The sequence below is a fragment of the Phascolarctos cinereus genome, unplaced genomic scaffold (genome assembly GCF_003287225.1).
Source record: "Phascolarctos cinereus isolate Bilbo 61053 unplaced genomic scaffold, phaCin_HiC Scaffold_2;HRSCAF=192, whole genome shotgun sequence".
Lineage (NCBI taxonomy): Eukaryota > Metazoa > Chordata > Mammalia > Diprotodontia > Phascolarctidae > Phascolarctos > Phascolarctos cinereus.
In genome coordinates, this window is record NW_027555625.1 from 406,425,164 (window position 1) to 406,442,427 (window position 17,264).

Here is a 17,264-nt window from a genome sequence, read left to right on the forward strand (position 1 = left end):
GATGAGAATTGAAAAGTCAGTAGCAAAAAGGATATATCATTAAACTTTGTCTTTTCTCAAGAAGCAGTATTACTGAGTGTATTTTCCTTGAGTATTTTGCTTTCTAGCCAAAGACAACGAAAAGTAATGACTAGAGGGTTATCTGTTTCAAAGGAACCTACCTAAACCAAAGGGTTTAGACCTCTTAGGATTCCATTTACTTTGTCTAACCTGACTGGATGCTGAGTAACCCCTTTGGTGTTCCAGTCACAGCATCCTGTAAGTGTGGTGTAACACTATTAATGTGGACATCAATCAGCAAGAATTTATTTAATGACTACGTACTTTTCTAAGTAGGCTTGGGATACATGGACAAAATGAAGCCGTCCTCACCATCAATAAGCTTTAAGAGGAGACGTGTCGTCCATATGCCAAGTATAGACAAGGCAGTTAGAAGGAGTTAGGTGGCTAGCTGTTAAGCAGAGCTTTGGAGCAAACCAGAAATCCTAAAAGGTGGAGGTGAGGAGGGAATGAATTCCAGGCATGAGAGAAAGCCAGTGCATGGTTAAAGGGGTGTAGGAGAGGCACAGGAAATGGAAGGGGGGGGGTGTGTGAGGAACACTTTAAAAAAAACTGGCTGGCCCTAGAGTATCTGAAAGGGAGAAAGTGTAATCTAGCTGGAAAGGCAGGCAAATTGAAGCTGGTTTGTGAAGGGCTTTTCATGGCAAACAGGGGAGTTTGTGTATGATCCAAGAGGCAGTAGGGAGCCACTGAAGCTGATTGAGCCAGGGAGTTACATGGTCAGAACTGTGCTTTAATAACATCACTTTGGCAGCTGCCAGGATAGATTAGAGAGAGGCGAGAGACTTGATGTAGGGAGATCAAATAGGAGGCTATTATAATGGTCCAGGTGACAGGCTCTGAGGGCCTAAACTAGAGTGTACCCTCATTACCCTGGACAACCTTGGCCTGCAGTCCTCTGATGTGGACCTGCACAGTTCTTTAAATAGATCCAGGTGACAGCAGTTATGTTTATCCGTTCGTATGTAAAATAGTACAGGGATTCTTCACTATAAATTCAATGCCTCCATTCCATTGAAAGGAAGGCTGCTGTTGGATAGAGCAGGTTTCAAGTTGATTTTTGTGCTACATGTGTGTACTGATGTACATCTTCCTAGGAGGCTCCACTGTCCTCATATCACAAGTTCAGTTCTCTAAAGGCAACTGTGAAATTAAACTCATAGAAGCGTTCAGATCCCCAACCTGTAACCTGAGTGTGGCATTCACACTGAAGCCCTTTTGATCTCTCTGCTTAGTAGGTCTCTACTCCACTTTCTAATAATCAGTCATTTTCTTAGTGGCAGTCACCTCTGTCAGAAGAATATTAGAATTGGCACCAGTCTCATTCCTTACAGAGAGGGTAGCATATCTTATATCCGCCGGCCTTTTCCCATAGTGAATGCAGAGTTCACTCAACAGATGATGTCCTTAATTCCTTCCATGATATCTTGAAAATATTCATGTGCTTGCCTGTCCTCCTTTTAGGTGTGACTATCTCAATCTCTTTGGTCCCCTCTGAGTTGGTCCTCTCCAAACATACTTCGCTAATTATTTCATTCTTTGTACATGTATACCCAGAACCTAGTACATAGTAATTACTTAAATGTTTGCTGATTGATTGAGAGATAGAGATGCATTCTTGTTGATGATCACTGCATTTGTGTTTCCACAAATCTGTGTAAACCATTTTCCCCACCTATGTTTAAATAGCACTGCCCCCAGATTCTTGGTCATCAGGGAATGAGACAGGTCTAATAAAGCAACTGGTCAATTCAGGGGGGGAGGGGGAATCAACTCAACACTAATCTGTTTGCCATTACATAAAATAGACAAAACAACCCTGTTGATTGAATTTTTTACTTTGCAGCTCATTGTTCTGACAACAAGAAGACAATCTTAGTCTGTCATCTCCGACCACAAGTATAAAAGGCAGTGGCCTCTGTCTTTTTTTATGGAAGGGTGCTGCTTTTGAGCATTTGGGGTTTTTCTGTATTTGAATTATGGGTATTTTTATGTGAATTACTCTCTGAGGCTTTCTACTGAAGAGCACAGTTAAAAAGAACAAAATAAATAAGTCAATAGATCTGGTCAAAGATACAAAGCCCTGCTTTCAAGATGGCAGGGTAAAAAAGAATTGGGTTTTGATCAATTTGCAAGAAAAAGATGTGATTGAGATCATTGAAAAAAAGCTCATCTTCAGATTTTAAGATAATGAAATGAAGGTCTATACAAATTCTCTGGGGCCTTTTCCATTTTCCCTTATCCCTTTGCCCCCTGACAGAGTGGTCTGTGTGATCTCATACAACATGAACTGGGCTAAACCAACACTTTCATCAACAGCAATCAGAAAACAAAACCTTCTTTGGGTTTTTGTTTTAGCTATCCACATACATACTCCCAGAAATTATTAATACAACCTAACTGGTGCGCATTTTTAATCACTGTCTGCGCTGATTTATCCTTTTGTATGAGTGTTATTTGGCCTAGACTGTGTGCTTCATTTAGCGTACAGTATATAAGCTTCATCCACATCAATTTATTGTTTACGACAGTGTTGATGATGACAGTGGTCGTGAGTTTAGACCTAGCTGATTGCTGGATGCATTTTTAGTTTAAGTTATGCTTCCTCTCTTTTAAATGATGTAGACATGTTTTTGTTTGTCCTTCTAGCAAAACTTAGACTAAATTTATTTTCTTAGAGTAGAAAACTTAAATTCACTTGATGCCTTACTAGTTTGTATTGGATTAGGAGCATTTTGCCAAAGATAGGCCAGAACATTGTCTTTTACATAATATAGAAAATAAAAGAAAATACAGTTTTCAGTAGAGAAGTAGCATGGTATAATGGATAGAGGACTGGCCTTGCAGTCAGGAAGAGCTAGGTGCAGGTTCTTCCCCTGATGTGTACTAACTGTGTAACCATGGGCAAGTCACGGCCTCTCAGTGCACTGAGTAGTTTGCTCTAAGACTGTACATTATGGAGAACAGCATTGGTAGAGGAAGTGTCCATACTGGGAGTTCCTCACAGTCCAAGTGTTTTTGATGGCTATCTCTCATACCTGGTTTTCTCTTCTGTCTAATTCCCTGGCTTCCTTTATGCTTCATCTAAAGTCCCACCTTCTGCAGAAAGCCTTTCCTGGACCTTCTTAATCTGAGTGCCTTCTTTCTGAAATTGTCCCCAGTTTATCTAGTATATATTTGCACATAGTTGTTTGCATATTGTCTCCCCCATTAGACTGTGAGCTCCTTCTGAGCAAAGACTGAATTTTTGTTGGGGTTTTAGGACTTTTTTTTTTTTGGTCTTGGCCTTTCTTTGTTTCCCCAGTGCTTAGCACAGTGCCTGGCACATAATTAATTGGTTGACTGATGAAATCATAGGTCCAAACCAAATAGATATTGTGTATAGTATTATCTATACTTAAGAAATTGATGTGTAACAAATATTGTTCCTCTTAAAAAGTGATTTAATTTGAGGCAGTGATACTTATTTGACACATTTATTTCTTTAACTTATTTTTTAAAAGCTACTCAGCATACCTTCCTATTCTTCAGAAGGCTATCGAGCGGTGGTACCAAGAACCCGCATGTACAACTCCCATCCTGAAACTAATGGCAGAACTAATGCAGAACAGGTAAGAAGCAAGAATGAACTCATGACTGTAATCCACAGCCTGGCAAACCATCTTTTCGATTGTGTATGTTTGTTAAAGTTGAAATTTAACTTGTGCTCTGGAATGAAAGATTAGCATATCCTCCTTCCTATGTCTTTGACTTATTAAGAAGAAACACCTTAGCTAATTAAATTATATTAATTTTTCTAATAAGCATTTGAACATCCAGCCAAAAAAAAAGTCCTTTATACTGTGAACATTAACATTTTCCAGGGTATAGAAGTTTTTGTTGGGGAAGGGGGGTTAATATAGAGGTATAAAACTGGAGGAAGAAAAAGAAGGAAGGAAGAAGGCAGGAAAAGAGGGAAGGAAGAAAGGAAAGGAGGTTGGTCATATAGGAGTAATATGACCCTAAAGAAGTTCAAAATGGATATGTGTATAAATGAACACTAAAGGTGAAAACACTGTAGCTATTTTACTACATGTAAAATTGAATTTCAGAACCAGGAAGGACTTTAGATATGCTCAAATCCAAGCTCTTCATTTTACAAATAGGGAAATTAAAGCAGGGAGAAATAATTCTCCTGAGGTCACAGGGTGACAGAGCTGGGAGGAGAGCCAGGACAGCATGCTTCAAACATTTGTGTGATTTAGCCACACATGTAGTTTTTGTTTAAATAGTCAATTGTAACACTTTTTCGTATCCCCTGACCTATCTTGTAATTTGGGTAGCCCATCAGATATTTAAATATTGTCAATATAAATATCAACAAAGAGGATGACTGAATGAACAGGAGAAAAAAAAATAACATGATAATTGGTGTTACCACTTTAAACTGTCATTGTGAATGTGGCTAAGCACCAAATTACCTGTCACTTAGCCATCCTGTTTCATCAATTCCGCTTTGTGAGCTGCATGTTAGAAGGGAGATGTGCAGACAAGGAAGGAGTTTATGTTGGAGCTCTAATTTTCTATCAAATGCTGGATTGTCTGGAGCAATCATTCAAATATTTAACTCTGAAACAAGCTAAAAAAAATCAACAAAATGTAAGTATAATTCCTTTAAAGCTTTCATTTAAAGAAAAACCAGCTTCATTGATTTCTTACAAATGTTCATGATAAATTGACTATATTTTCTATTGTAAAACCTAACCAATGTTTGTCCTCAGTTAAATCTCAGTTGTTTGCTCAATCAAATAATTTTTATTACTTATTATTAACATGTAATATTTTATAAAATAAATCTCTATTCACTGAGGGGAGAAATCATTGCTTTATATTGTACTGAACTTGGACTTGTGCTTAGAAATAATTTACAAAATCTTGGTGTTCTAAAACCTGAATAGCTGGTAGAAATAGATTTTCTCAAAAAAATATCAAATCAGGCAAGTCAGGCTGTAAGATTGTAGTCTGAAGAGATAGATAAATAGATAGATAGATAGATAGATAGATAGATAGATAGATAGATAGATAGATAGATACATAGATACATAGATACATAGATACATACATGGATACATAGAAAGAAAGAGAGAGAGAGAGAGAGAGAGAGAGAGAGAGAGAGAGAGAGAGAGAGAGAGGAAGGAAGAAGAAGGAAGGAAGGAAGGAAGGAAGGAAGGAAGGAAGGAAGGAAGGAAGGAAGGAAGGAAGGAAGGAAGGAAAGAAGGAAGGAAGGAAGGAAGGAAGGAAGAAAGGAGAAATAAAATATATACATACACACATGAATCTTTTCTTTAACAAGGAATTTCATCTTGTAGTCAAACTAAAAAAGACTTGCACATACAGATATTCATGTTCATACACATATTGTTTCATTCCACTGTATTTGATAAATACACAAAAGACAGAACAGCTAAGAAACCTCCTCCTGACAATGTCACTTTTAAGAAAGGTCACTGCTTTTACCTTAATTACTGTAAAAAATCTTTTTGGTTGATTTCTTCATTTTAATTAACAAAGTATTTAAAAGTTTGGTGTTTTTGTTAAAGGCCAACAAATAAGAATGTAATTGAGAACAACCCAAGACCAAGTGATACAAACTAAAGAAAAGGCATGCCCCGTCAGCCTGTGGAAGAACTTTCCATGGTCAGACTGGTCTTCACTTGGTGGGGTGCAAGAAAATGACTGTTCTCTTTAGAGAACTTCTTCTGATGTTGGTGCTCTTTTCTCGAGCTGTGTACAGCCTAGACTGCAGGCTTCTCTAGAGTCTGACATGGTTCAAGTGTGTTACTAGGTATCAAGTGCTTCATTAGCCAAGTTCAGTGTTGAAGAGAGATTTGAGTTTTCCATCTGTCACATTTGGATCTGTAAAAATGATGCATGCTGTGTGCAGTGTGGATTGCATTCAAGGTAAATAAAGACACAGCATACAGCATGTAGTTCTCACTTATGGCTAGATGCACATACACCTGTTTGCATTCATTAACTGCAAAGCATTTGCATGCAATTTAACCTGGGGATGTCCACATTCCCAAATGAGGTAATAGTGGAAAGAAGCCAATGTAGTGCAGCAGATAAGGAATAAAAACAGAATTTGTATCACTGCATTAAAGCTAAATTGTGGTGTTCTGTCCTTGTAACAAAGTGGAAATGTTTGAGAGAAGAAGGGAGTCTGACAATTTGGGAATCTGAGAATTTTAGAGGCAAGTGTTTCTTAAGGTTAAAAATGGTAGAAATATTTTGGAACGTGGAAAGGTTCAGATTTTGTTTATGTAGTTGTGGCAGTGTTTGTGGTCATCAAAAACACCACTCTGTCAACATCCAAATTAAGGGACAGACAAGAATTTGATCACTAGGGGGCAGCTAGGTGGCAGCTAGGTGGTGCAGTGGATAGAGCACCGGCCCTGAATTCAGGAGGACCTGAGTTCAAATCCAGCCTCAGACACATAACACTTACTAGCTGTGTGACCTTGGGCAAGTCACTTAACCCCATTGACTAACCAAATATTAAAAAAAAAAAACAAAAACAAGAATTTGATCACTGAACCAACAAGTAAGTGAGGCCAGCTTCTCTCTTTAATTGCTCCCTTTTCTTTAGGGAGGAACATGGCATTCAAATTTTGCCAGTGCTTGTTCAATTGAGGGTCAATATCCTTTATTCAACAAATAATGATTGGTGTTGAATAACTAGTATGTGCCAGGTGCTGCACTAGTTATTACATGTATTATTCAGACACTTTTTAAAAAAATGCGTCCATGTTCTTATTGCAGTATTCTAATAGAAGAAATTGTTGAGGGGTTTTAAACCCATATCTCTTTTCTTTGTCTTTGCATGTAGCCTAATTTGGAGACATTATTTTTCAGGTCCCAGCGTTTGAATTTTGATGTATCATCTCCTAATGGAATTCTTCTCTTCAGAGAGGCTAGTAAAATGATTTGCACTTACGGTGAGTATCTTTTTCCATATTTGTCTTGGCAGTATAACTCTTTATCTCTCTTTGGAGGAAAGAAAGATGTTAGTTATCTTTTTTCTTTGAACCTTCGCATCTTTATGGATTTGTGGAGTGGGTAATGGGAGTGCGAAAAGTGGCGTGGCCATCATTTAGGAACCAGGAGGAATAAGCAGCTTGCCTTTAACCACAAATCATGCCAGGCCAACACACTGAATCTCCTGTGGATAAAACGGCAGTGTTATTGGGCAAGGCAATACACTGGATGTAACGTGCAAAAGTTAGTGGGACATTCAGAACTGTGCAGTCCAAGATGGATTAGGGTTCACTGGATCCAAAGACCGCCACCAGCACTGAAATTCGAATAAAAGATGTCAGTAAATGATGTGAAAACTCTAGAAGGGACCATGAAGGTCAAGGAGTTCAAGCCCTTCATTTTCTGGAAGGAAAAAAAAATGGAATAAAGCCCATGGTGGTAACATGTTTTACCTAGCAAAAGGGCAGAGCTGAGACTAGAGCCCAAATCTCTTAACTGCCAGTCCTGTAATCTCCCACTGAACCTGATGAGTACCCATCTGCAAAGGGCATTGTACAAGGTGTTCCAAAAGTCTTAGTATAGTTTTAAGCTATTAAGGCTTTAAACTGTACTAAGACTTTGGGGACGCTCTTGTATAGTAGATTAGTCATAGTCTTATGACAGCTCCCTGCAGAGACAATTGTAAGTTAGAGATCATTATCTAACCACATAGTCTGGAACTTCAGGAGTGTAATACATTTGTAATCCTCTGGTCCTTAGCTGTATGTCATGGTCCTTACCACTTGTCAGGTCATACAGTTTCATCAGTCAGAATCTCAGCCAGTTGTTTCTGCACCATTGGGACGTTAGCCTCATCTTTAGTGTTAGACAAGATGGAAAAGAGCTCTCTGGAAAGGAAATGATATTGTCATCTTGTCTCCATCTTCTTTGGTCACCCACTGTATGCACACATGTATCCTCACAAGGAAGTAGGCAGCTCCAAATAATCATGTTGAATTTCAAAAGACATTTTCAATTTTTTATTTCTTTCAGAATACTTAGAAAAGGGTTTCACAAAATTTTGTAAACCCATTTTAAGTGCGTGTGAGTGGGAACAACCATAAAATTGCTATCACTTTGTTTTTAGAAGAAAAACAAATGTTTTAAATTGTTTTTACTGCAGTTCAGGACACATTCTGGGACTTGAATTTGTATGTGCTACAAGCCTCTGTGTTAAAAGATGCTTAGAAGTAATTACACATTTGATTTGTAGTGTATAGAGGCAGTCAGAGTATGAAGACTGCAGAAAGCCTTTATTTAGGACAGGAGCAAATGATTCAAAGTAAATCTACTTTCTAATAAACTTGTCGCTCTCTCTCCATCTGTACAAACAAGTATGTGGCCACAACTTTTGCATCTGTTCTCAAGCATACTCAGTAGAAGATTTAAACGATAAAAAACTCTTTACCTCTTAAAGCTAGAATTAGATACATCTGGAATAAAATTAACTGTGTTTTCAATTTATATTTAATCATAAGCTTCCTTATGACAAAAAGATGACTTAAATTGTGCTTAGACCACAAGCCTATTTCATCCTCTTAACAAAACAATCTGAAGGTCATAGAAATATAGCTTTAGCAGTGTATAAGATCTTTTTTCATTTTACAGATAAAGAGCCCAGAGAGGTTAAGCAACTGGCCTAGGTCACTAAGGCAATAAGCGACTGAACTAGGATTTGAATCTAGATTCTGACTCAAAATTCAGCACTCCTTCCACTGCACTACATCCTTTGTAGACTTCTGCTCTCTTTTGCCACCTTAGGTTATTGACCACAGAACTGAGTTATCTACGGTTCCTTCAGGGGTAGTACCAATACTTCATTCTGTTAGGGGACTTCACTAACTAATCTGTCATCATTGGTTCTTTCCCCCTCAACTCACCTCCCCTACTTACCACTACTTTCTAAAGCTGATTTCAATTGTTTATGGATGTCAGCTCTTGATAACTATTTCTCTACCAGGAGCATAAGCTACCCAGACACGTCCCATAGAGCATTTCCAAATCAGTAGGCACCAAAAACTAGACAGAAACCCATTAAGATGACAGTATTTCAAGAAGTCTTCCAGCAAAAGCTAGGAAGAAAAGCAAAACAGAATCACTTGGAACAAGGCATACTCAACATAGAAAGAAAAAACAGTTCAACTTAACATTTATTTAATGCCTTCTACATGCTAGTCACTGGAGATGAAAAGACAATGAAAATAGTCTCTGCCTTCGAGGAGCTTACATCCTACTGGTAAAGTACCCTTGTGAAGAAAAACCAATGAAATACTATTGATGACAGATCTGAAAGCCAATTCTGGTTGGTCCATGATATTGTGAGGAGGGAAACTGGAGAATTGGGGTGAGTTAACACTGTAAGCCCTCAGATGGTGGCAGCCAAGGCCTGTTTCTTTGTGGTGATCTTTCTCCATAAAATTGTCTGCTTTGAGGTTCATACTTCTAAAAATTCTCTTGTCACCCACAGAGGAAAAACTGGCCTGGAAGGATGAAATTTGAAAGTGTGAAGCTGACCAACATAGTAGGAAAACCTCTACTTAGGAGTGTACCAATGCCTTTTCTAGGATTAACATAGGACTAAGAATCTCCTTTTGACTATAGACCCTGAATATGTCCCCAAACAGGACCTACTGTAGTTGACCTCTCATTTCTGGAGAAAGCAAGAAGTTCTATGGATTGCCCAGAAATTGGGAGGGAAAGTGTCTTGAGGCATTGATTTTTTTAAATGTTTCTTACAGGCTTAGTTGGGGTGTTGGGAAAGTCTATCATTTTATTCTTCCCTTGCTAAAATTATAAAATGAGAGTGATGATTTTTCCAAGAGCTCTCTTCATGGAAGAGTATTAAGTACTGTTGAATTCATGAAACTCAAAGTTCTTTAGATGACAGAAGTTGGATTGTTATTATTTGCACTATTTCATAATACTGCAGCTGATTTGGTGTCTCAGAAGACTTAGGTAAAACATGATAGCTCTTCAAATATTTGTAAGGCTCTTGTGTGGAAGAGGTGATTGATGTAATTGATGTGACCCTAGAAGGTAGAACCAAAAACCTCTAGAGAGATTACAACCAGAGCCAGCAGAGAGGGAAGGGACGAATCAAGACAAAATTGTTTTTCCCCCTGGAAGCTATTAGTAGAGAGGCCGTTGAGAAGCACACGGTGATTTAAAAACTTAGACACTGTATGTAATTCAATTCAACAAATCTTTTTTAAGCACCTACTATTGTAAGTCATGGCACCAGATAGTAGACCCTTCCTCAGGAAGCTGACAGTCTACTTATGATATAAGATGCATATAAATAAATAAATATGATCTAATTTGAAGAGGAAGAGAGCATTAACAATTAGAGAGATTCCAGAAAGACTTCCCATAGGAGATAAAATATGAATTGAGCCTCAAGGGAAGGAAGACAAGGATTCTAGAAATAGATGAAGAAGGAGTACATTGTAGGCAGAGGTTATACAGTCTGTGAAAACAACAAAGGCAAGATATGAATGCTAGGAATTATTATTATTTGAATGCTGGGAATTATTAAGGAATATCCAGTAAGCTACTTTGGCTAGAACTTAAGAAAATGTGAATGAGAGTAATGTGAAATAAACCTGGAAATAGGCTATAGCCTGATTATGGAGGGCTTTCAATGCCAAGCAGAGGTATCTGTCTACAGGGAATAGGGAGCCATTGAATATTCTTGAGCAACGGGAGGACATGGTCAGATAATAACAATCCTCTAATAACCATACTACTATGCAGAGGTGTGTTAAGATCAAATTAATTAATGAGTATAAAGTCTTCTGCAAATCTTAAGGCTCTATATAAATGTGAGCATTTATTTACTGACTCATTCTTTTTGAGAGACAGTGTGGTAAAGTAGATAGAGCACCAGATTTGGAGTACCAAAAACCTGGGTTAAAATCCCAACTCAGACCTCTCTGGGCCTTGATTTTCTCATCTGTAGAATGAGGAAGTAGGACTGGATGGTTGATAAGTTCTCTTTTAGCTCTAAATCTGTGATTTTAGGATTAGTTTGGCAGTTGTGTGAAGGACAGATTGGAGGGGGCAGAAACTGGGAGGAGGTAAACCACTTAGGAGATTATATCAATAGTCCAGCCTAAAGGTGCTAACCTTCTGAGCTCAGCTGGTGGCCACGTGACTGAAAGGAGGGGATGGAGAGATGCAGTGTCATAAACATGGACTCTGTAAAATTGGCCGGCTCAAACTTGAAGAAGTTAAAGAGCAGCTTGGTCCTGGCCATCAGTGGCTCTGACAAAGTGGTTTGCAGGAAGTGCAAGAGCTGGAAGCTGGATTGGGAGGGGTCCAGAGAAGAGTGCCGATAAAGGAGTGGGGGAGTAGTGCCAAGTGGCACGTACAGAATGGGAGGAAACAGAACAATAAGCAGTTTGGCAGAAGGGAGGCCAGGGGAGCCTCCGCTGGGATGAAGACAGGAGAAAGCCAAGGAAGAGAGAAGACCAATGCCATTTAGTGAGGTGGAGGGAATATAATCCTTTTTGTCTCCTTACTCACTGTGTTTCATCTCTAATTACCTCTCTCTTTCCACCAGCAATATTTGTATAGTCATTGGTTTGTAATACAGAGAGTGGGAGGGAGGTCTATCTTCTTTACATGCCAGTGAACTACTTGTTTTTACATTTTTAGCAATACCTCCACCTCTCTGCTAGGAGAGACTGGTAGAAAAATAATACTTTCAATATGCTTTTTTATTTATCTACATTCTGTCATGATATACTTTGATGTAAGTTTTTAATTTTGCTTCAGCTTTCAGCTGTTGTAGCAGTTACAGCTCAGGGTCAGCAGTGAGGTTACCCACAGTAGCACAAAACAATTTCCTGTTCTCACAGCCCAGGTAACATTTGGATGAGGATTAAATTTTACCACATTTTCCAGTAGCCCGAGCCTATTATTTCTAATGAGTTTTAAATTGCTTCTAGAACATGTATTTCAAAACTTAGTGTTGTAATCCATTCAGCCTGAGCAACTTAATAAAAGAACATTTCTTTTTTAAATTTTTGGTTAAAATGTTGCATGCAGTGTAATAAATGTTATTACTTTTGAAACCTAGTCCTCAGTTTTAAGAACTGAATGTTTCTTATGCTCAATTTCCATTTGCCTAATTCTTTTCCTGCTACCCTCTGGGTACTGGCATCTTTGGTGACATCTGTTGGTTGAGGAGTGAATGGAAAGGAAAATTATAATTCCCTTCGTGAAACTGGCTAGTGCCGACCTACCATGATTTCCTCGTTGGGAGTAGACGTGGTCCCTGACATAAGAAAATCCAACAAATGAAAATCCCAATTTACAAAACTAATATTAGGAATGAATATTTGCTGTACAAAAGGATTTAAATCCAGATCCTTCATGTAAGGGTCCCCCCCCCTAGTGAATTCAAATTTTATTCAGTTCAATTAATCAGACATTTATGAAGGATCTACTTTGTGCAGAACACCAGGGATACAAAAACAAGATGGTCCCCGTCCTCAAGGAGTTTACAAAAAATAGATTGGTATATAACGCTGTAAAATCATTTCTATTGTACACCTATACTTGGGGCTCAAAAAAAAAGATTTATTATCTTGCCAATGTTAATCACTTTTATTGCTACAAATGCTACTTGAAGGAGAATGTAAAAGCGATATAGAATCTCAAGTATTGGAAAGGGACCTCAATAACATCTAGTCCAGCCCATACCTGGACAGAAATATCCTCTACAATCTCCCTAGAATATAGTTTTTATTTCAAGGTTGTCTGGCCTTTGTTTGAAGACCTCTAGAGATGAGGACTCTACTACCTCCCAACAAAGCCTGTTCTGGTTTTTTATGGCACTGATTAAGAAGTTTTTCCTTATATTGAAACTAAATTTGCCCTTCTGAAATGTAAGCCTGTTGCTGAGTGCCAACTTCCTCTCTACAATTTTTTTTTTAGTGAGGCAATCAAGGTTAAGTGACTTGCCCAAGGTCACACAGCTAGTGCAGGTCAAGTGCTTGGTCTGAGGTCGGATTTGAACTCAGGTTCTCCTGACTTCAGGGCCGGTGCTCTATCCACTGCGCCACCTAGCTGCCCCCTCTCTACAATTTCTACCTGTTGCTCCAGGACCAAGCCAAACAAAGGTAATCCCTCTTCCATATGACAGTCCCTCAAAACCTTGAAGTATCATGGCTCCAGTCTGTCTTTCTGGGCTAAACCTCCCTAGTTCCACAAGTCAGCCAGTCGTCATGTGCAGTATCTCAAGACTCTTCGCTATCGTGGATTTCCTCCTCTGGATGATCTCCAAGTTATTCACAGTTTTGAACACTGAACTGAACTGTGCCATCAGTGGTCTGATCAGGGCAGAGTATAGTGTGCAGCCCAGTAAGTCTCCCAGACCTTTTTCGGATAAACTGCTATTTAGCCGCACACTCTCCATCTTGTATTTGTGTAGTGATTTTCTGAAGCCAAGCCTAAGACGCAGTGCCTATTCAACTCTTTGCTTTGTGTCCTCTGAAAAGTGGATAAGCATAATATCTATGCCTTATTCAAGTCATTATTAAAAATATTAAACAGCAAATTACTCTGACCTTTCTGGAAAACAATTTGGAATTGTCCTAAGAGGGTGACTAAAATGTCCATGCCCTTTGACCTACTGCTAGGCATACTCTAAAGAGGTAAAAGAAAGGTCCCATATGCACCAAAATACTATTTTTTTACAGTAACAATACAGGAATATTTTTTACAGTAACAAATAAATGGAAACAAATTAGATGCCATCAGCTGGGGAACAACCCAGCAAACTGTGGTTCACAAATGTACCAAGCTACAGGAAACAATGAACAATTCAAAGAAGCGTGGAAAGCCATTTCTTCCCCCAAAATTCAGTCCCTTCAGGCTGCTTTGAAGGTAAAATAAATTCTGAAGAGATCCTCTAGTAGAACTTGGAGTGGTCTCAAATTTCCAGACTGGAAGACTCAAAAAAGCTGGAGAACTTAAAATGTGTGTTTACTGGGATTATCTTCAAGGTGCAGTTCTCAAGGATACAAAATATATTCACATTGTCTTCTTGCTAAATGGCCACAGATAGTTTACTCTTTAATGTCCCAGGAATGAGGAGTGACTCAGTAAAGAACCACCTTTTCTAGAGGCATCACCAAAAAGCACTACCAGAAGTAGGAAGATCAGTCTGGTATTACCATCCCCTCACTGCCCATCTCTCACTCCGAGGAACTCATTATGTTCCAGTCCTGCCCACTATACCAGTTGTACTGCGCAAGGCCTGATTTAGGCTAGTCCCCCTATAGGGTTATGTTCAACATTGAAACAAAATAAAGATACTTGTAGGTCATTCAGTGGTTGAAAAAAAAACCTATTTACTTAGTCATGTCAATGACTAAACATTTATTAAGCACCTACTGTGTGGTACACACTATGCTAAGCAGGAAAAGGATATTCAACAAGGTTAGGCACTGAGGCCATCTCAAGTTGCTTCAGCTGAGCAGAGCTCCCTTGCCTGCCTTACCACTTCCTCCAGGTCCTTCTGGCTGCTGTGCCCACTGGCAATGAGGAAATGACATTAACAAACTGACCACTTAGTTCCCAAAGCCAAGCAAGTCCAGAGGAGTGTCTCAATAGCTCTTAAGGAAAATCTAGCTTAACCTGCCTGGTTGAAGAGGTTAAGATACCACTTCTCTACATCATCTAACAAGTCTTTGGCATCTCATTTCCCTCATCTGTAAAAGGAGGACAGATTTAATGATCTCTAAAGGCCCTTTCTCTTCAAACATTCTGTGGTTCTACAATCTGTAGATATTAGTTTTCTTATTTAAATATCTGATGTGGAAGTATTCATTAGGCTCACCACTATACCTGCTAATTCCGTCTAGTGTTTGAGAGGCCTTCAGTAAATGTTTCTTGACTGACTGACCTTCGACAATCTCAGAAAGGCAAATTAAAAACTACAAGTGTCTTTGGCCAAAAAATAGTCCATTTCCAACCTAAAAATATAAGATTGCTCTCCTACTGCCAGTTTCCATCACTTGCCAATCTCTTTGATTTATTTCATTCGAAGTGTGTTAATGTAGTATAATTTTTTGCAGTTCTTTAGGGCATTTCCTGGAGCTTACAGCTAAAACTAAAGCAGAGCAGCATGTCTGGTGAGCTCTAACTTTCATCTGGTTTGGGTTGTGTGCATATAGTTAAGGGAATTTTTGTTTCAATGGCATCTGACACCTGCCTTCCAAGTGCATATATGTAACTTCTCTTCTGGGCTGGGTCTGACTCAAGCCAATCTCCTCTTTGTTTAGTTTCAATATTGGAACAAAACAAACATTTATAGGTCATTCAGCAGTTAACATTTATTTAACCATAGCAGGAAAGGGATATTCCACAAGGATCACTATTGAAGGCAGTGGGAAGTGATTGAGTTGAATAAAGTTTCCTTGCCAGAGTGTTGCATTGTGATCCACCAGCCAACCGTCCAGAGCGTCTCTGGAGCTCAGCACGGCTGCTGTGTGCTCAGGTGACCAGCCTGGATCTGTAGCCGTCTGATCCGAGTGGGGCTCAAGAACGGTATTAATACCTCTTAAGGAAAAATTAGCCTAACTTACCTGGGAAGAGGGCTAAGAATATCACTCCTACCACAACTTCCTTTTTTAAATTCCTTGAATTTATGTTTAAAGGTAATATTTCCCTGAAAGTTCTGCAACTAAATTTTTTTTGCTTCCACTCTGAAACACCATCAGCCATTTTCAGCAACTAATGTCAAAGTTAGTGTTTATGGGTAAAATCTGTGTCTTCTATCTCTAGCACCTAGCACAGCGCTCTAATGTTTGGGGGGCCTTTTCTACATCACTGCCTTGTAACATGCTTATTCTGATTCCCAGATCTTTGCCAGAGCCAGCCTACCTCTCTCCTGTATTGATGAAACAGTGCCATTACCCCAGTAATTACCTGTTATAATGATGGCTTCCCTACGTTCTTATAGTGCTTACCAGATAGCAGAAGCCTCATGCTTGGTCAGAAGACCTGGAATCTTACTGCCTGCCGAACTTGAATGAGAAACTTCCCCCTCTGTGTCTCCATTTTCTTATCTGTAAAATGCCAGGGTTCAAATTGGTTATCTCTAAAGTCCCATCCATCTGTTGTAACATCCTGTGGTTCACATCTCTCAAACAACAAGCATTTACAGAGTGACAACTTTGAGCCAGGAAATGTGCCAGGTGCTTGAGATACAAAGGCAAAGATAAAATAATTCTTGGCCTCAAGGAACGATGGGAGGGGACAACATAGACAAAATACATACAAAGTAAATATAGGGTGATTTTCAGGGGTGAGACACAAGCAGATAGGGAGATCAAGAAAGGCAACAGGTAAGGAAGTGACATCTGAGCTGAGCTTTGAAGAAAAACACAGAAGAAAGGAGAGCATTCTAGACAATGGGGGACAGCCTGTACAAAAGTACAGAGATATGAATTACAGGAAATTAATTGGGAGGAACAGCAAGATGGCTAGTTTGGCTAGAATGAAAAATGTAGGGACAGGAATGGTGTTTTTAACCACTAGAAATGTAGCTTCAAGCCAGGCTGCTAAGGGGATTTGTGTTTGATCCTTGAGGTAATGGGGAGGAAGCCATTGGAATTTATGGAGCAGGGAGCACCACGGTCTGGCCTCTGCTTTATCCGTTTGATCCTCATAACAACCTTGTGAGATATGAATGGAAGGAATTATTTACCTGCATTTTTATAGATGAGGAAAAAATGAATTAACTTCACCAAAACAAGATTCACATAGGTGGAAGAAGTAGAACCCAAATCTTCTGGCTTCTTATCCAGTGATGGCCGTGATATGATATCTTGCCATGACATATATTTGTAATCTCATTAAAAAACTTATTAAAGTAGCATATGGGTAAATGTCTGGGGTAGCATAAATGCTTGTTTTACCCCTGAAATCTTCAGTTGGTCCTGTATCTATCTTGTTTTTACATAGTTATCTTCAATTTTATCCCCAATCTGCTTTTGAGCTCCTTGAGAGCAGAGACTGTCTTTGGACTTTCTCTGTATCCCTGGCACTTAGCACAGTGCCTTGCACATAGTGTGGGTATTTAATAAATGTTGTTGACTGACTGACTAGTGACTTGCAGCCATAGCAGTGTAAGATTT

The 17,264-nt window shown here is 39.0% G+C and overlaps 1 protein-coding gene across 4 annotated transcripts in view; it reads left to right on the forward strand.

Moving 5' to 3' along the window:
- Nucleotides 1–17,264, forward strand: part of RANBP17 (RAN binding protein 17) — a 324,967-nt gene that overhangs the window by 254,320 nt on the left and 53,383 nt on the right. For all 4 annotated transcript variants that reach the window (XM_020992315.2, XM_078150547.1, XM_078150546.1 and 1 more), the window contains 2 exons: nucleotides 3,564–3,671; nucleotides 6,955–7,037. In XM_020992315.2, the coding sequence (XP_020847974.1) occupies nucleotides 3,564–3,671; nucleotides 6,955–7,037 (191 nt within the window). The remainder of the gene's footprint in view (nucleotides 1–3,563; nucleotides 3,672–6,954; nucleotides 7,038–17,264) is intronic.